The 17,414-nt window shown below is 42.0% G+C and overlaps 1 protein-coding gene across 4 annotated transcripts in view; it reads left to right on the top strand.

The window, feature by feature from the left end:
• The first annotated feature begins 722 nt into the window (after positions 1-722).
• The window catches only part of LOC110975177 (ATP-dependent translocase ABCB1-like), a 28,254-nt gene continuing 11,562 nt past the window's right edge, over positions 723-17,414 (top strand). Inside the window, exons 1-16 of one of the 4 annotated variants that reach the window (XM_022227407.2) lie at positions 723-1,164; positions 8,406-8,560; positions 9,016-9,203; positions 9,630-9,799; positions 10,369-10,593; positions 11,070-11,244; positions 11,730-11,854; positions 12,532-12,648; positions 12,810-12,864; positions 12,987-13,100; positions 13,516-13,626; positions 13,888-14,013; positions 14,375-14,578; positions 14,775-14,945; positions 15,358-15,607; positions 17,001-17,036. In XM_022227407.2, coding sequence (XP_022083099.2) covers positions 8,470-8,560; positions 9,016-9,203; positions 9,630-9,799; positions 10,369-10,593; positions 11,070-11,244; positions 11,730-11,854; positions 12,532-12,648; positions 12,810-12,864; positions 12,987-13,100; positions 13,516-13,626; positions 13,888-14,013; positions 14,375-14,578; positions 14,775-14,945; positions 15,358-15,607; positions 17,001-17,036 — 2,158 coding nt within the window. In that variant the 5' untranslated portion in view covers positions 723-1,164; positions 8,406-8,469. Of the gene's footprint in view, positions 1,165-4,016; positions 4,036-4,566; positions 4,586-8,405; positions 8,561-9,015; positions 9,204-9,629; positions 9,800-10,368; positions 10,594-11,069; positions 11,245-11,729; positions 11,855-12,531; positions 12,649-12,809; positions 12,865-12,986; positions 13,101-13,515; positions 13,627-13,887; positions 14,014-14,374; positions 14,579-14,774; positions 14,946-15,357; positions 15,608-17,000; positions 17,037-17,414 lie in introns of those variants that run through there. The other 3 variants (XM_087147849.1, XM_087147848.1, XM_022227416.2) reach the window with 3 other exon arrangements.

The raw sequence follows: 17,414 nt of genomic DNA, 5'->3' as shown, positions 1-17,414 counted from the left end.
GAAACTAACCATTCGCCTCATACATATTTTTATCATCACAATAGTAAGTGCACAGAGTCAGCCAAATCTGAACGTCTGTATAAGTTGAAAATAATGAGAAATTTGGAATGAAAACAATATTCCGCCCACGTTAATATATGGACAATCCTATCACGTCTCTTCTAAAAAGTTGGAACTGGGACCCTGTTGTTGGGACAAAAACGACGCCCTCTTGTGGAGTAAATGGACATTGAGAAAAGAACGGGGGGGCTTGAGGGGTATATTATGTAATAAGCACAAAATTCAAGCTGTGCAGTTCATCAAATTTGAGGGAAGGGCAGGCACTCTTTCATGAGAAAGAATTTTGGTTCCGAATTTTTCATGCTTTCAAGAAGACATGAAAAGTTTTGATCCGCTCATGTTTCAAGTATGGGGAAACCTTGTAACCTTGTTTTTCCAACTACCGTCAATGCAGCGTTACGGTACATGTATTTTAATTAAGAAATATTAAAAGTAAATCATTCCAATCCTGGCCTACTCTTATTCAAAGCTGATTTACTAATATCCTTTATTAACATTAATTAAAAAACAGTTTCTCCACAGAGAAATTAAATCTAACAAAAACCTGCATGTATACAGGTACATGTACAGTACATGTTAATGAAAAGTTGCACCTTACAAGGTGCAGCAGACGACAGTGCCTAGCTGTCCATCACGCGCTACACTGCCGTCGAGGTCGCGCGGTATATTATGCATGTAAGCGAAAGTTACGCATGTAACGCGCAGAGTGGTTGCGCTATACAATTAATCTTATGACACATAGTGATCGAGTACCGGTAAGAATGCACGCACGTTTGGGGAATACCTTGAAATAAAGGACATATTTCATCATTTCGGAGGGCTGTTGTGTAACCAGATCTCATCCGTTAGTTTACGACTGGCCACAGGCATTTGGAAAAGCAATGCTGTCCGGGGAAGCTGCCTTAATTCTCATGCCGACAGCGTGCAAGTACCCGCTGAATGACTAAGCTCTTTATACGGCGACCGGCCAGGGATAGCGTGATTTTAATTCCAGCTCATGCAAATGGTCGGTGCACTGGCCGCCTGAACATCAAAGCGAGATCGACTTTGTAGCTAGCGCTGAGGAAGGCAGCAGTTATCCTCTGTTGATCAAAATATTAAATTGTAAGTTGCTGTTTCTTCTATTCTGTTTCCCCAAAAATTGTTGGCGAATTTATTATTCCACATTTCCCACAAAAAAATGGAAAAGATTGTTGTGTTCTGCCACCACATTTTTTCATTGGTTACAATCTCGATGAAGCCGGGTTGGTCATTGCTAAAAAGTGATGGAAGGACACGAATCTACGACTAGAAATGTTCAAGTTTTCGAATCTTAGAAAATACAAATACACATGTACTTTGAAAATGCAGTGAGCTCTCCACCATATGAGTCAGGATGTTGCACATGTAGGCTAATTAACTGACCACCTTGCGGACTTTCCAATTTCCACCATGTCCGTCGTGTCCGTAGGGCTGATACATCTAGGTATAGGGCCTTCCTCGTTTTCCACCTGCAGCTTATCATAGGCCTAATTGGTCTTAAATTATTTCTGATAACACTTGAACAATGTCCAACGATTCCTTAAATTTTAAGTCAAAAGTATCCCAGGCACTAGCTTGCAAGCCTTAAGAGACCTGTCTGTGGAGAAGAGACAATAGATCATGTATGCAGTTTGTGAGAATGTAACTGTTACTCCCTGACTATAGCATCAGTCCCAACTATAGTTGGGCCCATTCCAACTATACTGTAGTTTGATGGCTGTTTTAACATTTTAAGGGAGTATCAGTGTGGTATGGAACTCTTGCCCTATATTTTTCAAGTTCTAGTTCAGATGAGACTGCAACAGATAGAATTCCATCATGGACCCCATTTGACACCCTTTGCAGAAGCCCTTTCAGACTGGCCTGAAAAAGAATTTTTTTAAGCGAATACTTTAATATTTACACCGCTAGATAAGACTTCTTGAGGACGTGTTCTTGCTTTTAGATGCCTAGTAGGTCACCTCAGGGAAAAATGAGTGATGTTCGTGAGTGGAATTCTTTCCCAGTCAAATCTGCATCACTACCAGAAAAATACAGCAAAGCTAACAGAGGAAACTGCATAACAAGTTATTTCCCAATACACTTAACTTAAGAGACTTTTCTAGAAAGTTTCAACATATGCAACCTATGTTTTTTGTCGTTTCGAAACTGTTTGGTTGATTGATAAATGGGGGGGGTACCTTGAATGGTTATGTGATCATTCTGTGTGGAAAATAAAAATGCCTGTTCATGTATCCAGATGTAAAGTAAGATTGGCACATGTCAAAAGGCTTCCCAGAATACACTGCAAGATTGTATAGTAGTTGCATCATATTTGGTCCACAGCAGCCTCATGAAAGAAATTTCTGGAATAGTTCCATACAGGTGTCTGTGCAAGTTGTGTACATTACAAATGAGGTCCTGAAAGCCAGATAATTGAAATGCGCTTGGAAGGACTGAGAATGAAAACGAATATGTAATATCATTCTTCCTTTTACCCAAATACCTGTACATGTATACAATGTGTAGCAGGTCGGATGCCCCTCATGCATGCAACGTGGAGCCCAAGGCTGAAGGCCGAATGCAGAAGTGCTATATTTAGGACAAACGTACATGTACATTGTATATATATGTAAAAGGTGAGGCTTTGTCTCGCTTGTAGGATGTGAGACAAGGAAATTCACCGAGTTTAATGGAGTGTGTTGGGTAATAGGCAGTTCCTGTGGCCTATTATACGTTTATGAAGAATTAATATTGATGAAATATCGACACCCCCCCCTTCACCAACATGTTTAAGCAGGGGAGGTTCATTCAACCCTTCTGAACCCCGCTGCTTTGTCTAAAAGTTCACAGTACAACCCCCTGCTCAATGCAACTTGATTTCATGACGTCCTTATGCAAGGCAGGATTTTTCAATAGCAACATCTGTTTTGCGTGCGAAAATGACAGATATAGGCAAAAGTTCACTGGGGCAAGGTTTTTCACCATTTGTCATCCTGCAAACAAACTGCATTTTAAACTTGCTTCCAAAAGTGTTCTGCTCCAGTGCACGGGTATAGACCTGGCTGTCTTTATATAAAATTTGGGTCATAGAACGAGTGTCCTTGGGCCAACTTGCTGGCTAATCTCTCCGTGTACCAACTCTAGACGAGCCTACAATTCCTCTGGGCAAGTTTGCATTTGACGGCTTTTGGGGGGCAAGGATTGTATTGAATGACATAATGGCAGTAAATGCAATGAAGGGGACCGGTCATTTTCAGAAGTGTTTTCCCTGCATGTATCACTTTCTTCAAGTAGTTCATTTATAATGCTTATGATTGAGTTAGCATGTACATGCAGGCTGTTGTTTGCATGAAATGGTCAAGGCGTTCCTTTTGCAGTCAAAAATATGTACACTGTGGTTGAAACAAAATATTGACATTAAAATGGACATGGCTTTTGAGGTCAATTCAGTTATCACTGTGAACATCTAACAAAAGAAACGCGGTGTAACAACAACGGAAGCTCATTTTGACATTAGAATGGACACGGCTTTTGAGGTCAATCCAGTTATCACTGTGAACATCTGACAAAAGAAACGCGGTGTAACAACAACGGAAGCTCATTTTGACATTAGCATGGACATGGCTTTTGAGGTCAATCCAGTTATCACTGTGAACATCTAACAAAAGAAACGCGGTGTAACAACAACGGAAGCTCATTTTGACATTAGCATGGACATGGCTTTTGAGGTCAATCCAGTTATCACTGTGAACATCTGACAAAAGAAACACGGTGTAATAACAATGGATGCTCATGGTCAGTGCACATGTTTCTTTTGTTAGATGTTCATAGTGTCCCTGCTGGTTCAGACTGCAAGAAAAAAAAAAGCTCAACAGATCCATAGCAAAAATGTACCCGGCGTCAGGGACGGAACCACTGTGAATGAGACGGACAGATGGTATTTTCTGACCGCTGTTATTGCTCAATCTACCGGTAGTTATGACACTCAGCACAGTCTTTTTTTACAGTTGTATTTTTTCATACAGTACTGACTGGAGAGACTTTATTTATGTACTTGATTTAGTTCTTGAAATGATATTTAATGGTAGGGCCTACTCAAATGACTCTCAGTACCAGTGTTCTGTTCATGTGTGTCAGTGAATGCACAGGCATTGAGTGGAATTATGTACATAAATGTGTGACGTATTTTTGAGTTTTGACTGAATGTGCACAACTTCAATTTTTGTCCCCAAGTAGAGATGTGTGCTGTACGCCAGTATGCATGTACACATGTGCATGTGTTTGTATAGGTTCCATCTTTGTTGTTGCCTGTCCACGCAGCCCTATATCTGTTTGACCTTGTCAATACAAAACTGCCTCCTCTCAGCTAGTCTGAATCCTGATCCGTTATTGCATGGAGCTTTAGAGTAGAGACTGTAAATTCTGGCTGGAGGTCTTTTGTTGACACTGAGCAGTCTTTTGTTGATATAGTGGATATCTGCATGAAAGCTGCCAATGAAGGCACTTGTAACGAGTCAAACAGGTATTTTTGTCCTCTTTTATTTCTATTCTGTCTCACCTTTTGTCCAGAAGACAGGCTAAAACAAATTTGTACACTGCAGTTTATGGTCAGCCGAAATTTACAACCCCCCCATGGTGTACAACCTTTTTTTTAGTTGGTGAACACACATGTACTAGTAAGTCTCCACATTTCCTTCCTAAATGCTGCTTGAGGGTGGAAATATGATCCCATAGGGCACCAAGGGGTGTCAGTTTCAAAAACTTTCCTGGGTCAGACAGTTTTTAAGGTTGGCCAGGAAGGGACAGCCAGGCACTACAATCCTAGATGAAACCCTGCTGTCCCTCAATAAGTAAATTTTTGGTCGGGTTTAAACCCTTAGATAAACATGTAGGTTTTATCGCTGTGATCTTATGGCACCACTCCCTTCAGGTGTTACTTAAAAGTCTGCACTGTTTTGACTGCATATTCATAAATTCCTCAGAAAGTCTCCCTGTTCAAAAACCTGCAACTTGACCATGTATTAACATTTAATAATACTCAGTACGTAAATCATGCACGGGCGCCTTGATAAGAAACAGTTTAATCTATTCGGGTTGGTCAAAGAGTTTGTGTGCACGCTGCTTGCCATGCCCATGAAAAGTCCAATAAGGAGATTCTTTTGGACAACCATAAAATAAAATGGACAGGGGTGTTCCGGAAATTGAAAGTAAAATTTTAGAACCACGTCATTGGAAATCCGTCACATATTGACTTCCTTGGCCTCTGTGACTAAGAAGGTATTTATGAGTGGGAATAAATACTAGTACGTGATTGGCCAGTCTTAGGCCGTGTCCGAAACGGGCTTCCAGAGCTACGGCTAGGTCTATTGTCTGCACGTCTCCACGTACTTTCAATGGGATGAAGACCTAGACCTAGCTCTAGACAACAGATTCGGATGCAGTCTTAAACTAACGTTTACGACCGGCTAAGGAGGCTGAACACTGACAATGCCCTCGGCTGCGGCTCGGGCATTAGTCGCGTCCATTCCCCTCAGCCAGTCTTAAACGCACATCTAAGACCGACCAAGCACATATGTATTCCCTCATTTGATGGCAGTGAAGTAAATAAATTGTATTTACAACCCCGTCAGTATCTTATGTCATAGTATGCCCTGCTGCAGCTGCTATAACAGTAATCCCCTTGCACTTTCAGCTGATTCAGAGAAAGATTGTAAATTACTGATACAAGTGATTTACATGTAGGTTTGCAGAAGCCTTGTAATATTGAACCCTCCATGATTCCACGGGCTTGTGAACGGAACGATACGTGATAAGGAAGGGGTCTCTTTCAACACGTGCCTCAGCCTCTCTCATCCGGGGATTTTATTTCTCATCTCTTTGTTCACTCCCGTGATTAATATTCTCATGGATGGTGCGGTGCACAGTTTGAGCCTGGAATCAAGGAAGATCACTGGCATAGACTGGCTCACTGCAAAGCTTGAGTTGACACAACTTTCAGCCTAGGCTTAAATTGCCAAAATATACAGCCTCATAAGCTACAGTAACCCTGAGCTACAGTGTTCATGTACATATCTGGGCACTGTTATTAAACTGCAAAGCCTTTGACATATACTGTACACATGTGTGCACACTTTGCATGCAGCAACGTCCTCCATCCTTTACAACGCGGGTTGGATTATGGCATTGTGGTACTGTGTTTGCACAGTACATGGGCTACTCTGTTGGTAAATTCCTTGAGAGGAGAGAGAATGGTGCAAGAATGAACAATATGGAGACAATCATGAGGTTGATCTGTTTGCACTTTACTGCCATTAACTTAGTCTTGGCCCAAGACACCAGTAATCCATAGCTGAGTTGACATTTGTTTGCCCAGTTTTTTTTTTAATTACATTAGCTTCATGTGGTTTGAGATTTTTAACCGTCTCTATGTATCCTATTTTTGAGTTGTGTACATGTGCATTTTATGAATATTGGAAAATGTTTTCACCCGGTGGCTTAAGTTGAAAATGCTTTCCGCTGTGTCCCTTTTTTCTTGAATATAAAAATGGTACAGCATTTTTGTTATAAATGCTGGGCTTGTTGTGGATGATTTATATTTAAAAAAAAAAAGAACTTGTCATTTTGGAGAGATCTTTTACCGCAGTGATTTCACCTCATCAGAAGAAATTGTCCCCTGCAAATGTTTCCTGTCTCCTGTAAATCTGCATGAGCAGGATTGTGGTCATGCTATACTGCCCATCCTGTCAGTAATCAGTCACTTGTAGAGTACATGTACATGTATAAGTGGTGTGCATACAACTTACAAGGACGAGTGCATGCATCGGTTAATTATTGACCCCAATCAATGGAACCTTCCCGTTGTTTTCCATTGTTAATGGATCGACTGGGACGAAGAGGTTTTTTTCTTTTTTTGCTGTGTCGGTTCTGTTATCATTGCACTGTCCGTGGAGGCTCTTGCAAGAATAGAACAGAGGCAAGTTGGTGAAGAAATCTTGATGTTATTTCACACTTGACTGATTTAAAAAAAAAAAAAAGAAATCATCTGTGTATAGCAGCGTGCAAGTCAGTGCCAGGTTGTGCCAATAACAGGTAGAATCTGACTGTTGTTTTTATTTCATTTATTGATAATTTTGAGGGGGAGACTTTTTGTTCATTGCTGAAGAGAATCATAACTGATTATAAAGATGAACAAAGAAATTGACTGGAGAAACAAGAAAAGTAAGATTTGAAGCTTTGCGTGGTGGAAGAGACATGAGAAATAGGTTTGCGGTTACACCATGGAATCATTCTTAAAAGAACCGGTGAGTGTTAACTCGACGTTTTGGCCAGTGTGCTCTGGCCTTCCTCGGGAAAGTGTGCCGGACTGGAGTGGGCTGTAGTGCTAGTAGTGGACGCCAGATGTCGCTGAGCTTGAAACCGATGTCTTGGGGTATGGTGGTGTGCCGGAAAATCTCTATGGCCTCTCGAATTGTTCTTGGGAGCCAGTTCTGGATGGTGGCGATGAGTTCTGCTTTGTCCCATTCGATGCAGTGGAGTGGACATGTTTGATGATGGCCGACTTGTCGTATTCTCCTCGTCGGCCGTGCGAGCGGTGCTCTTTGAGTCTGGTGGGGAAATTGACTGGAGCGGGATTAGAACCTGCGACCTTCAGAACACCGTACTGGTTGCCCTACCAACTGAGCTATCCAACCCTATATTGGTGTCGCTCTGCTCCAGTCAATTTCTTTATTCATCTTTAGAAGCATTTATAAGCATCTAGTCAGTTTCCTATATGCATTTAATTTGTTTCATGACAATCATAACTCTTAATAATAGTAAATACACGTATACATCAATACTCAACTTGTTGGAGTCACCCAAGGCTTCAAATGGCAAAAATATATCGGGTTCAGGTTTTGGTTTATTTTTCTGGTTACTATAAATTAATTGAATAAACGTAGGGCAGAAAAACATAGTGGAACTTAGTGATGACATTACGGGGAGGTCAGACAGGAAGCCATGCAGGCTTGTGCTGGGTCTGTCCCGTCACAAGGACAAGGACATATGTGACCCGGTACGTCGCAATCAGAAATAAATTGCTGAGGCCGTTTTACGTAATGGCCGAGTAAAGTGGGGAAGTGGGTAAATGTTGAAATAATTGATGTGGCGGTTTCTGTGTATTTTGAAAGTGTATGTATGAAAGGTTACCATCAACACACTTGTAATGTGTACCATTTGAAGGCTTATGTAATTCTTTTTCTGACCATGTACCCATCTCAAAAAGTACATTTGTGACTTATTCCTGATTTTAATGTACCATGTCACATATAGTTTACACAATCACTTAACATGTATTTCCACAGAAATCTGAAAGAGCTTCCCTAGAACTACATAATCATTGGACGTCATCTGCCTTGAGATTTGACGATGGCTATCGATGATGAAGACCCCACCCCAAATGGTGCCATCAATGGCCACGGTGAAGATGAAAAGGGCTTTATAGAAATGCAGGATAAAGGTATTTTTTTAAGGTACTTTGTTAAGGTTACAATAATTTTATTTTTTCGAGGTGTAAATTGCAATGGACGTGTTTTTGCAATGTTTTTATTATGTGTGTATTATAATGGTCATTGGTTAGGTTTTGACGGTTATCTTTTTATGTGTAAACTGTAATGGTTATTGTTGCCAAATATTTTTATGATTTGGTATTAATTTATAATTATCATTAAATCCTGTAAGACTGTTTTTAACTGCAAAAATGGATAAAAATTAACCAATATAATAATAATAATAAATTTTGTTTAGAAATCTCCATTTGACATCAGATAGCTATGTATATATATTCTTGGCCATATTCTGTCTTTTTTGGGCAGTAACTTACCTAGCTGTGATATCCATTACTGATTGTATAGTTGAACCCCCCCCCTTCGTGATTGTGGAATAACCTTATCTGTTGTTACGTTTGGTGGACAGGCCTTCCTCAGCCAGAATATGGCGGAGTGCCCACAGCCGGCGACCAGAATGAAAATGAGGTCGATGATGCCGATGTTGCTAAGGAGATAGAAATTAAGATGAAGGATGCGGAAGACGGAGACGGAGAGACTGAGGGAAAGGAGGAGGAGGTTGAAGTGAAGACCAGACAAGTCAGTACGCTTCAGCTGGTGAGTGGCAAAGCTCGGTCCATGCCCCCTGTAGCATTTCATGTGACCGGCTGCAGACGGCGCCGCAGTTAAACAGAACCATATAGACGGAGTTGTGACACAAAGTCATGTATGGCATGGTGTGTGATGCCATTTCGTGGCCAAAATGATTGGGTCTTGTGCATTGTATTGTTGTAAAAACTAATTGAATGGAAAAATGGCCGGGGTGTATTTATATTGCTGATTGCTCTGCTGATAATTAATGTACACATACCGTTGAAACTAAAATGGCTTCTAATCTGAAGTTGTCACAACTGTCTTTGTGTACAACTCTATTACCTCCCTTAAAAACATAGGGAAAATTGCAAATTCCCCAGCTTTTCTTGATATTCTTTGTTGTTTCTTTATCTTACTTGAGTAATCCGCCCCCCCTCCTTTTTTTTGTAGTTCCGATTTGCTGGTCCCTTTGAGGTCTTTCTCATCATCCTCGCCACCATCTTGGCTTTTAGCCAAGGCATATCGCTCCCCATGGTGCTATTCTTCTTTGGTCGGGTGACGGACGCGTTCATTGATTTTGGCCGAGAGTACATGAACTTGAACGAAACTGAACAAATGGAGTGAGTTATGTCGTGTTTTCTTTTCTTAGGCAGTATTCCTCATTTGAAATTACTCTGTTTGGTTTAAATACATCTAGTTTCACTCCCTCAGACAGGAAAGGGGGGGGGTTTAATGAGTGGAAAGGGGTGATTGTGCCGTTACATCATTTGAGCTGTTTTTGCACTATTAACCCCAAACTCCAAATGGCACTATGTATATATAGCTGTAGCACTAGACTGGATTATATACACACCTCCCAATATTTGGCACTGGACTGGATTCCATACACCTGTCAGTTGTTTGATTGTTTGGACAGGTTGCTGTTACTGCCCAAAAAAGGTTGATACCATATACTGCAGTTGCCGGGTGGTCATTTCCCTGACATGCATTTTCCTACTTTTATCTGTTGAATATCCGAGTACCGAGGAGCAGCACGAGCCAGGTCGGCAAAGTCCCATCGTAAAGTCAACTGTCCCTCCCGTGCAACTTTTGCAAGCACTGCTTGTAGCACAGGGGTCGACAAAAGACAAAACCCCAATATGTTAAATCATTCTTCCCTCCTCTTGCTCCCCTCCCCCCGCCATGGTAGCTGCCCGCCTATCAGCGTCGACATCATCATCGACTTCTCTGGCTACTATGCCATCTTAGGCGGCATCATCATGGTCGTAGCCTACCTGAACAACATGCTGTGGAACATGGCGGCAGAGCGTCAGATCCACCAGATCCGTCTCCGGTTCTACCGGGCCATCGTCCGTCAGGAGATCGCCTGGTTTGACACCCACAAAGCGGGCGAGCTCACCAACCGGTTGGCAGAGTACGTCTTACTGCAACAATTAAACAGTTTTCAAAAAATGTGCTGTTCCTCCTTCGTTGAATTTTTTTACAATGACAATTTTGAGAGAGATTTCACATTTCTCGAAGCTTTCCTCAGGAGACATTCAACACTGCCCAATATTGGAAACTGCAAATTCAATTTTGTCTTAAATGGCACAAACTGAACTGGTTTTCTTATTAACGCTGAATGTGAAGGGAGTTTTGACAGAAATGTTGAGACCAACAGCTTCTAAAGAAATCGACTGCTGAAGAACAGGGAGTTGGAGGTGCTCTTTTAAAAACTCAGTCTTTGGCTCTCCAACTCACTGGAGCCAGTCAAACTATTAAAACATGTTGGGTACCTTAGTATTTACATCAAAAATCAGAAGTCCACATCTCGTTTTGGATCTAAAACCTTTTGTCAGGTGAGCTGTCATGTGAGCAAATATTTTTTGGATGCTCGTCTCGTTTCCCCAGAGACATAGACAAAATCCGGAAGGGGTTTGGAGACAACCTGGGCCTTCTCCTGCAGTACTTGGGTACCTGCATCGGAGGCATCGCCCTAGGGTTCACCAAATCCTGGAAGCTGACCCTCGTTATTCTGGCCGTCGCCATGATCATCATGGTGCCTTCCATCACTCTGGGTGTCAGAGTATGTAGATGGTCTTTTTTCTTGTTTTCCTCTGTTGCTCTGAATCCGTCAATTTCAGTATAAGTTTTCACATCTTCACTGTTTTAGTTTTTGCCTGAGAATGTCTCTCGGGGTACGCTTTCTCTAAAACATCCCTAAAAACTCCCAACCTGTCTCATGCAGTTTGCAGTAAAAAAAGGAGGGTAGTTACATCAAAAACTTTAAGCTTGCCAGATTTAACATTAGAAACCAGTTTAAAGCCAGGAGAAAATAGCCCTTTCATTGGCCCTGCTTTGGTTTGCCGTGTCAGTATACTTTTTCATGTAAGCACAAGAAACGGGTATGCACTTTCTTTTTTCAAAAGAGTTAAGTTCTTTGTTTTTCTTAAGTAGATAGTTGTTTGTAGATTGGAATCTCCAGTCGTTTTGTTCTCCAGTTTATGTCTGGACATGGAATATTTCTAACAGTTCAGTGTTTACGATTTTTTTAAAATAAATTTTTTGCAGCTGATTCGAAAGATGGCCCAGAATGCTTTAAATGCGTACGCCAAGGCGGGGGCCATCGCTGAAGAGATACTTTCCTCCATCAGGACGGTGGCTGCATTTGGAGGAGAAAAAAAGAGTCTGGAAAGGTAAAAAGAAAAAAGTTGAACTACACGTTGAAAAGTAACAGAATAGCCTGGACAAGAATGGAAAACTGAGACAAATTGAAAAGTTGCAAGCTTCTGAAAGGGTTGAAGAACTTTGTCAAGAAATAAAAATCTGTTAAAAATGTTTATTATTTTTTAAGAGAACCCACAGTCTCCAATCAGAACAAAAAAGTTTTGGAAATACTGGAAGAACCGTAAAGAAAAAGCAAATTTTAAAGAATTCAGTCTCTGAAAGGACAAGAAATATCTTCCTGAGATCGGGAGGCTGTGACCTTATGAATTTAAAACAATTCAAAAAATGGTTCTTTCAGCAGTAATCGGAAACAGTTTGAAAAAGTAAACAAAGCTTAAGGTTTTGGAAAAACCAAATGATAGCAGTGAGTAAGCACCCATAATCTGAACTTGAAGAAATACCTGAGTGCCCTGAAATTAATGGAGAAGGTAATCCATGATAGAATTGACATGGAACCAAGTGGGAAAAACAAAGAGAAAAAAAAAGAAACAAGAGCATAAAAGTCACTGGATTAACAAGAGACAAAAAATTTGTCAGCCTCTGCTCCACTCTGTGCACTCAGTGAAAAATGACCGCTAAGTTCCTGGGGTATCAATCGGAGACCGTTTGACTTAACGAAATCGTGTCTGGACAAAATCATTTGCAGATACACAGAAAAACTCAACGGAGCCAAGAAGCAGTCTATTAAGAAGGACACATTGCAGGCGGGCTTGGTCGGCGTCTTCTTCTTCAATTTCTATGCGACATACGCTCTAGCTTTCTGGTATGTCACCTCTACATGATATAATGTGTCCCTAACCGTGTTTGATATCCACATGGAACCACTCTTGAAACCTTTTTCTGCAGAGTTCCAATAGAATGTCTTTACTTGTGAAGATTTCCTTTCTGTAAATGATCAATTATATTGAACTGTTTTCTGGACAGGTATGGATCAACACTTTTCATCAACGAAGGACTTCCTGCCGGGGACATCATTGTGGTATGTGTGAAATAGACCTGTCAGCCTGAGAGATATCATTGCAGCGTGTGTGGAATAGACCCGTTTGCACGTGTCATTGAATATTGCCACTGACGCTTGGCGTTTGTTTCTCTTGTCTGTAGTGCTTCTTAGGGATTCTGTTTGGGGCCTTCTCACTGGGTCAGGGGACCCCCTACATCACCGACTTCATCACTGCCAGGGGTGCGGCGAGCACCATCTGGGAAATTATCGATCAGGTATGCCAAAAACCTTGAACCATTTTCCACTGGAGAAGAGAACAGAATGTTACCCAACCCTTAAATCCAACATGATGAACACAATACAAACATGCTAAAGCCCCCCGCATGACAAAACTGTCAGATGTAGGAGAAAAACCACCAAAATCAAATAATTCTAAAAACATATCTCAAATTGTTCAAAGTTTCTTAAGGAAAAGTATATTCTCTCAATGCATTATACTTTCCATTATATATCAGCTATATATACAATCCTCCAGAGTATATTCCCCTTGACTATATCACCCAGTTGGAGATATTACCATGTTAGGATGCCTGTTGATGCTCCTTCTTAAGGCTGTGTCGCCACACTATCGCCCTACTCTCATATGTTGCCCTGTATTACTTCCCCTTTTGAATATTTTCCCTCTTGAAGGTACCGGATATTGACAATGCCTCTGATCTGGGTCTGAAACCAGACACACTGACTGGGGACATCACATTTAAGAATGTGCACTTCTGCTACCCCTCGAGACCGGACACTCGGGTAGGACTGCATTTCAAGTCGTTTTACTAAAGCTCTGTAATTGTTGTAACGCAGTATTTTAATTTTGTGAAACTCTCTTGAATTCACAAAAACTCCAGTGAACTAAGGGCACATTTTTGAGACTAGTCTGTAAACGGCTGTAAACCTGTCCAAATCCTTTAATTACTTAGCGTGGGTTTCCATGGAGTCGAGGAGCATTGAGCATCGAAGTGAAAAGATGTCCGAGTGGTTAATTTTGTGTTGTTTTTCCGCCGGGGGCAGGTGCTGAATGGCTTGAACCTGGAGGTCAAACGGGGCCAAACAGTGGCCTTGGTAGGCAGCAGCGGGTGCGGCAAGAGCACCACTGTGCAACTCATCCAACGATTCTATGACCCGTTGTCTGGATGTGTAAGTCTTGTCTAAAAATCCATCATGCGCCCTCTCCCTCCCCCCAAAATTCCACGGTACCCTTCCTTGAACCACAGAGAACCTCAGAAATGAGAATTGTCCAACTCAGTTTGGTTCTAAACCGTTAATATTACCTGAAATCAGCTAAATCACAAAGTTAAAAAATCAGTAAAATTCGAGACTGCAAAAAAACACAAGGCTTGATATGCAAGTTGGTAGAGAACGGGTAGAAAATTGCAAAGTTTGGAAACTGGCATCCGAAGTCCATCTATTCATGTTGTTTGAGTAATCAGTGGCATGTAGCTCATCTTCACAGTTAGGCGTTAGGTATTTTATGCTTCCATGACAACTGTCTACTCAGGTCGAACTTGACGGCAACGATCTCCGCGACCTCAACGTCCGGTGGTTACGGGAACACATTGGTGTGGTCAGCCAGGAGCCGGTACTCTTTGCCACGACCATCGCTGAAAACATCCGCTATGGTCGGACGGATGCCACCGACGAGGACATCAAAGCGGCTGCGATTGAGGCTAATGCTCACAACTTCATCTCTGCACTCCCTGACGTAAGATTTTTGACAATAAAAATTGAAGTAAAGCACCTTGCTCAGGAACACGAGTACAAATCCAAGGCTGGATTTTGAATCGTGTTTGAAATATTGTGCCATTTGACCATTAGTCTGACATAGAACCCTTGTGACAATATTGATTACTTTATTCATTTTTTGCGTTGTCATTTTTCTTGTTTCCTTTTTTTTTCAGGGATATCAGACGTTGGTTGGCGATCGGGGAGCCCAGCTGTCCGGGGGCCAGAAGCAGCGCGTAGCCATCGCGAGGGCGCTGGTCCGCAATCCTAAGATCCTCCTGCTGGACGAGGCCACCTCAGCCCTGGACACGGAGAGCGAGGCTACAGTTCAAGCAGCGCTGGACAAGGTAAACCTTGCACTAGCTCCCCAACACCCTGAGCACAATTAAGGTAGGGACTCACATGGCTATGCTTGCAATAATGTGCACGTCTGTGAGAAATGGCAGCAGCCACTAGACCAGTGGTCTCTGTTAAAGTGTGTGGTGTTGACAGCCGTAGTCAATTCAATTCAGTCACGGCTCACTGCCAGGTCCATGAAGTTATTGGCTCTTGCGGAAACCATTAAGAGTTCCTTGTCCTGCAAACTATAACACCGGGAATCTTATTGGATGCTACAAATAGTTACTTTTGACAAGAACAGGGGTTGTTCACTTTAACAACCACGCTTTCTGAAATGGTTGTCATTGATTCTGTGATGAAACGGGGGAGGAGGTTGGGAACAGACAAAGAAAGACTAAAGAATAAACGATTTCTCCCAAGGTCCAAGCCGGCCGCACCACCATCGTCATAGCCCACCGCCTCTCCACCATCCAGAACGCCGACGTCATCTGCGCCTTCAAGGGGGGCGTTATCGTGGAGCAGGGCTCCCACGAGGCCCTGATGCAAGACAAGGAGGGGCTATACGCCCAGCTGGTGCAGCTGCAGTCCCGCAGGGAGCAGAAGGCGGAGGAAGAAGGAGACAAGAAACAGGAGGAAGCGGATGAGGAGGAGGATGATGAGGATGAGAAAGGTGAGAGAGGGGGAATCGAACCGCCCACCACCGGTTTTCTTGAGCAGTGTTCTCATGAACCATCAGAACTTCATTTAAAGGGAAGGGATTCGAACCAGTGCACTAACACTTGAGCTAAGCTGCCCTGTGTTGTCCACAGTCTGCCAAGCTGTCACAGACAGGAAAACGCCATGGGGAATCGAACCTGTGACCCTCAGAATGCAGCTCCAGTGCTCCACCCACTGTGGCATAAAAAAACAGTAGGGGTACCAAACTCATGACCTTTGGCATAAAGCTTAAGCCTTGCTGCCTTTTGGGCCCTTGCTGATGTTTTAGTTTTGGGGCTCAACGTTCAAACTTAGCATCTTTTCAGCATTTAGTGGAGAGGCAAGAATAAATCATTACGAAAAGACAGCTCAAGGCAGTAATTACAAACACAACGACTGCAGTTTTCAGGTTTAGCCTTTATTTGATTTAGTTTAATTTTATTCAGAAATTAATCAACTTAGTAACAATTGTACATATACATAGAGAAGCCAAGAGACGGTTGATTCATTCTGGGATAACACAAGAGAGCCAATTACTCAGGCTTATTTCCATTCGGGTCCCTTAAGTTTGGCAAATTTACACTTGTACAAAACAAACAAAACATGAAAACAAGTAAATTACCAACCGTTTACCCATCACTCATTAATTAATTACTAATTAAAATCACCTTCCAATCTCCATGCATTTAAAATTATTTAACTTTTTATTTATTAATTGGCTTTTTGTGATAGATATGACTTTACTTGTTTTTTTTTTTTTAATACGGGAGGACTGGAGTTGATTTTTTTTTTTAAGATTCGATCTATTACCCTGGATATCTGCCTGACACCAATAATAATCCATCTTGCCTGCTGTTTTCCGCATATTTCGGGAAATATTTCTGCCCGGGAAAATGCTAGTTTTGTCAAAGCAAGAGCTCCAGAATCCATCCACAGATCTTCAGGTTGAAACAGCATCTCTTCATGGTATGGTGTTTGTGTACCACTTTTGGGGTGAACTTGATGCTTTCCATGCCGTGACTCAAAGAGAACTTTCAAATCTTGTCACACTCTTGTTGCAGTGGAGTTTGGAAAATTGCTGTATCCTAAGACCCTGTCGTCTAAACCAAGTCTCTCACTGTGGACGTGACTGTGATTGTAGCCTTAAAATGTGGACACAAAATGGTTGTTGCGTGTATTACCACATGGCACTCTTAAACATTCATATTCAAATTCCCGACCACCATATTGTGCCCAAATGAAAGACACCAGTTGTCATGGACTCTCTCGTAGGTCTGTGGTCTGTGCATTTACACCGACTGTTTGCATTCTTTTGACTAACCTTTCTCTTAATATTTCTGACAATTCTAACCCTTTTCTCTAACAAGACCGCCTAAGTGAGGAGGAATTTGACCCAATACCAGGTAGGGTGTGGCGCAGCCCTCCTTTGCAGTCATGCAGCGCACCGAATGTCGCATGCCAGCTGATTTTATTTCCGTCCTGCTTTTTGTTGTCAGTTTATGTAGTCGTTAAATTGTGCGTTTTGTTTTTGTCACGGTTTGTTCGGTGAGCATTTCAAAACTAGGAATGCTGGAAAGTTCCTTGGGAGTTGATGATTCTAATTGGCCCATGTACTGATGACATCACACTTTGTTTATGCGTGCACCTTCCTATGGAACCAGTGGGTGTCCATGAACCATCAAGCACCATAGGAAAGCACACGCGTAAACAGACTGTGGCTTCATTAGTACAGAGGTCAGTTGGGAATGCATGTTGCTTCCATTTGGAACAGCGTGAAGGAA

Source organism: Acanthaster planci, linkage group LG17, assembly GCF_054643075.1.
Source record: "Acanthaster planci isolate LZ-2023a linkage group LG17, COTS_SCS, whole genome shotgun sequence".
NCBI lineage: Eukaryota > Metazoa > Echinodermata > Asteroidea > Valvatida > Acanthasteridae > Acanthaster > Acanthaster planci.
The sequence above is the reverse complement of the archived record's forward strand: the minus strand, read 5'-3'. Positions and strand labels throughout refer to the sequence as shown.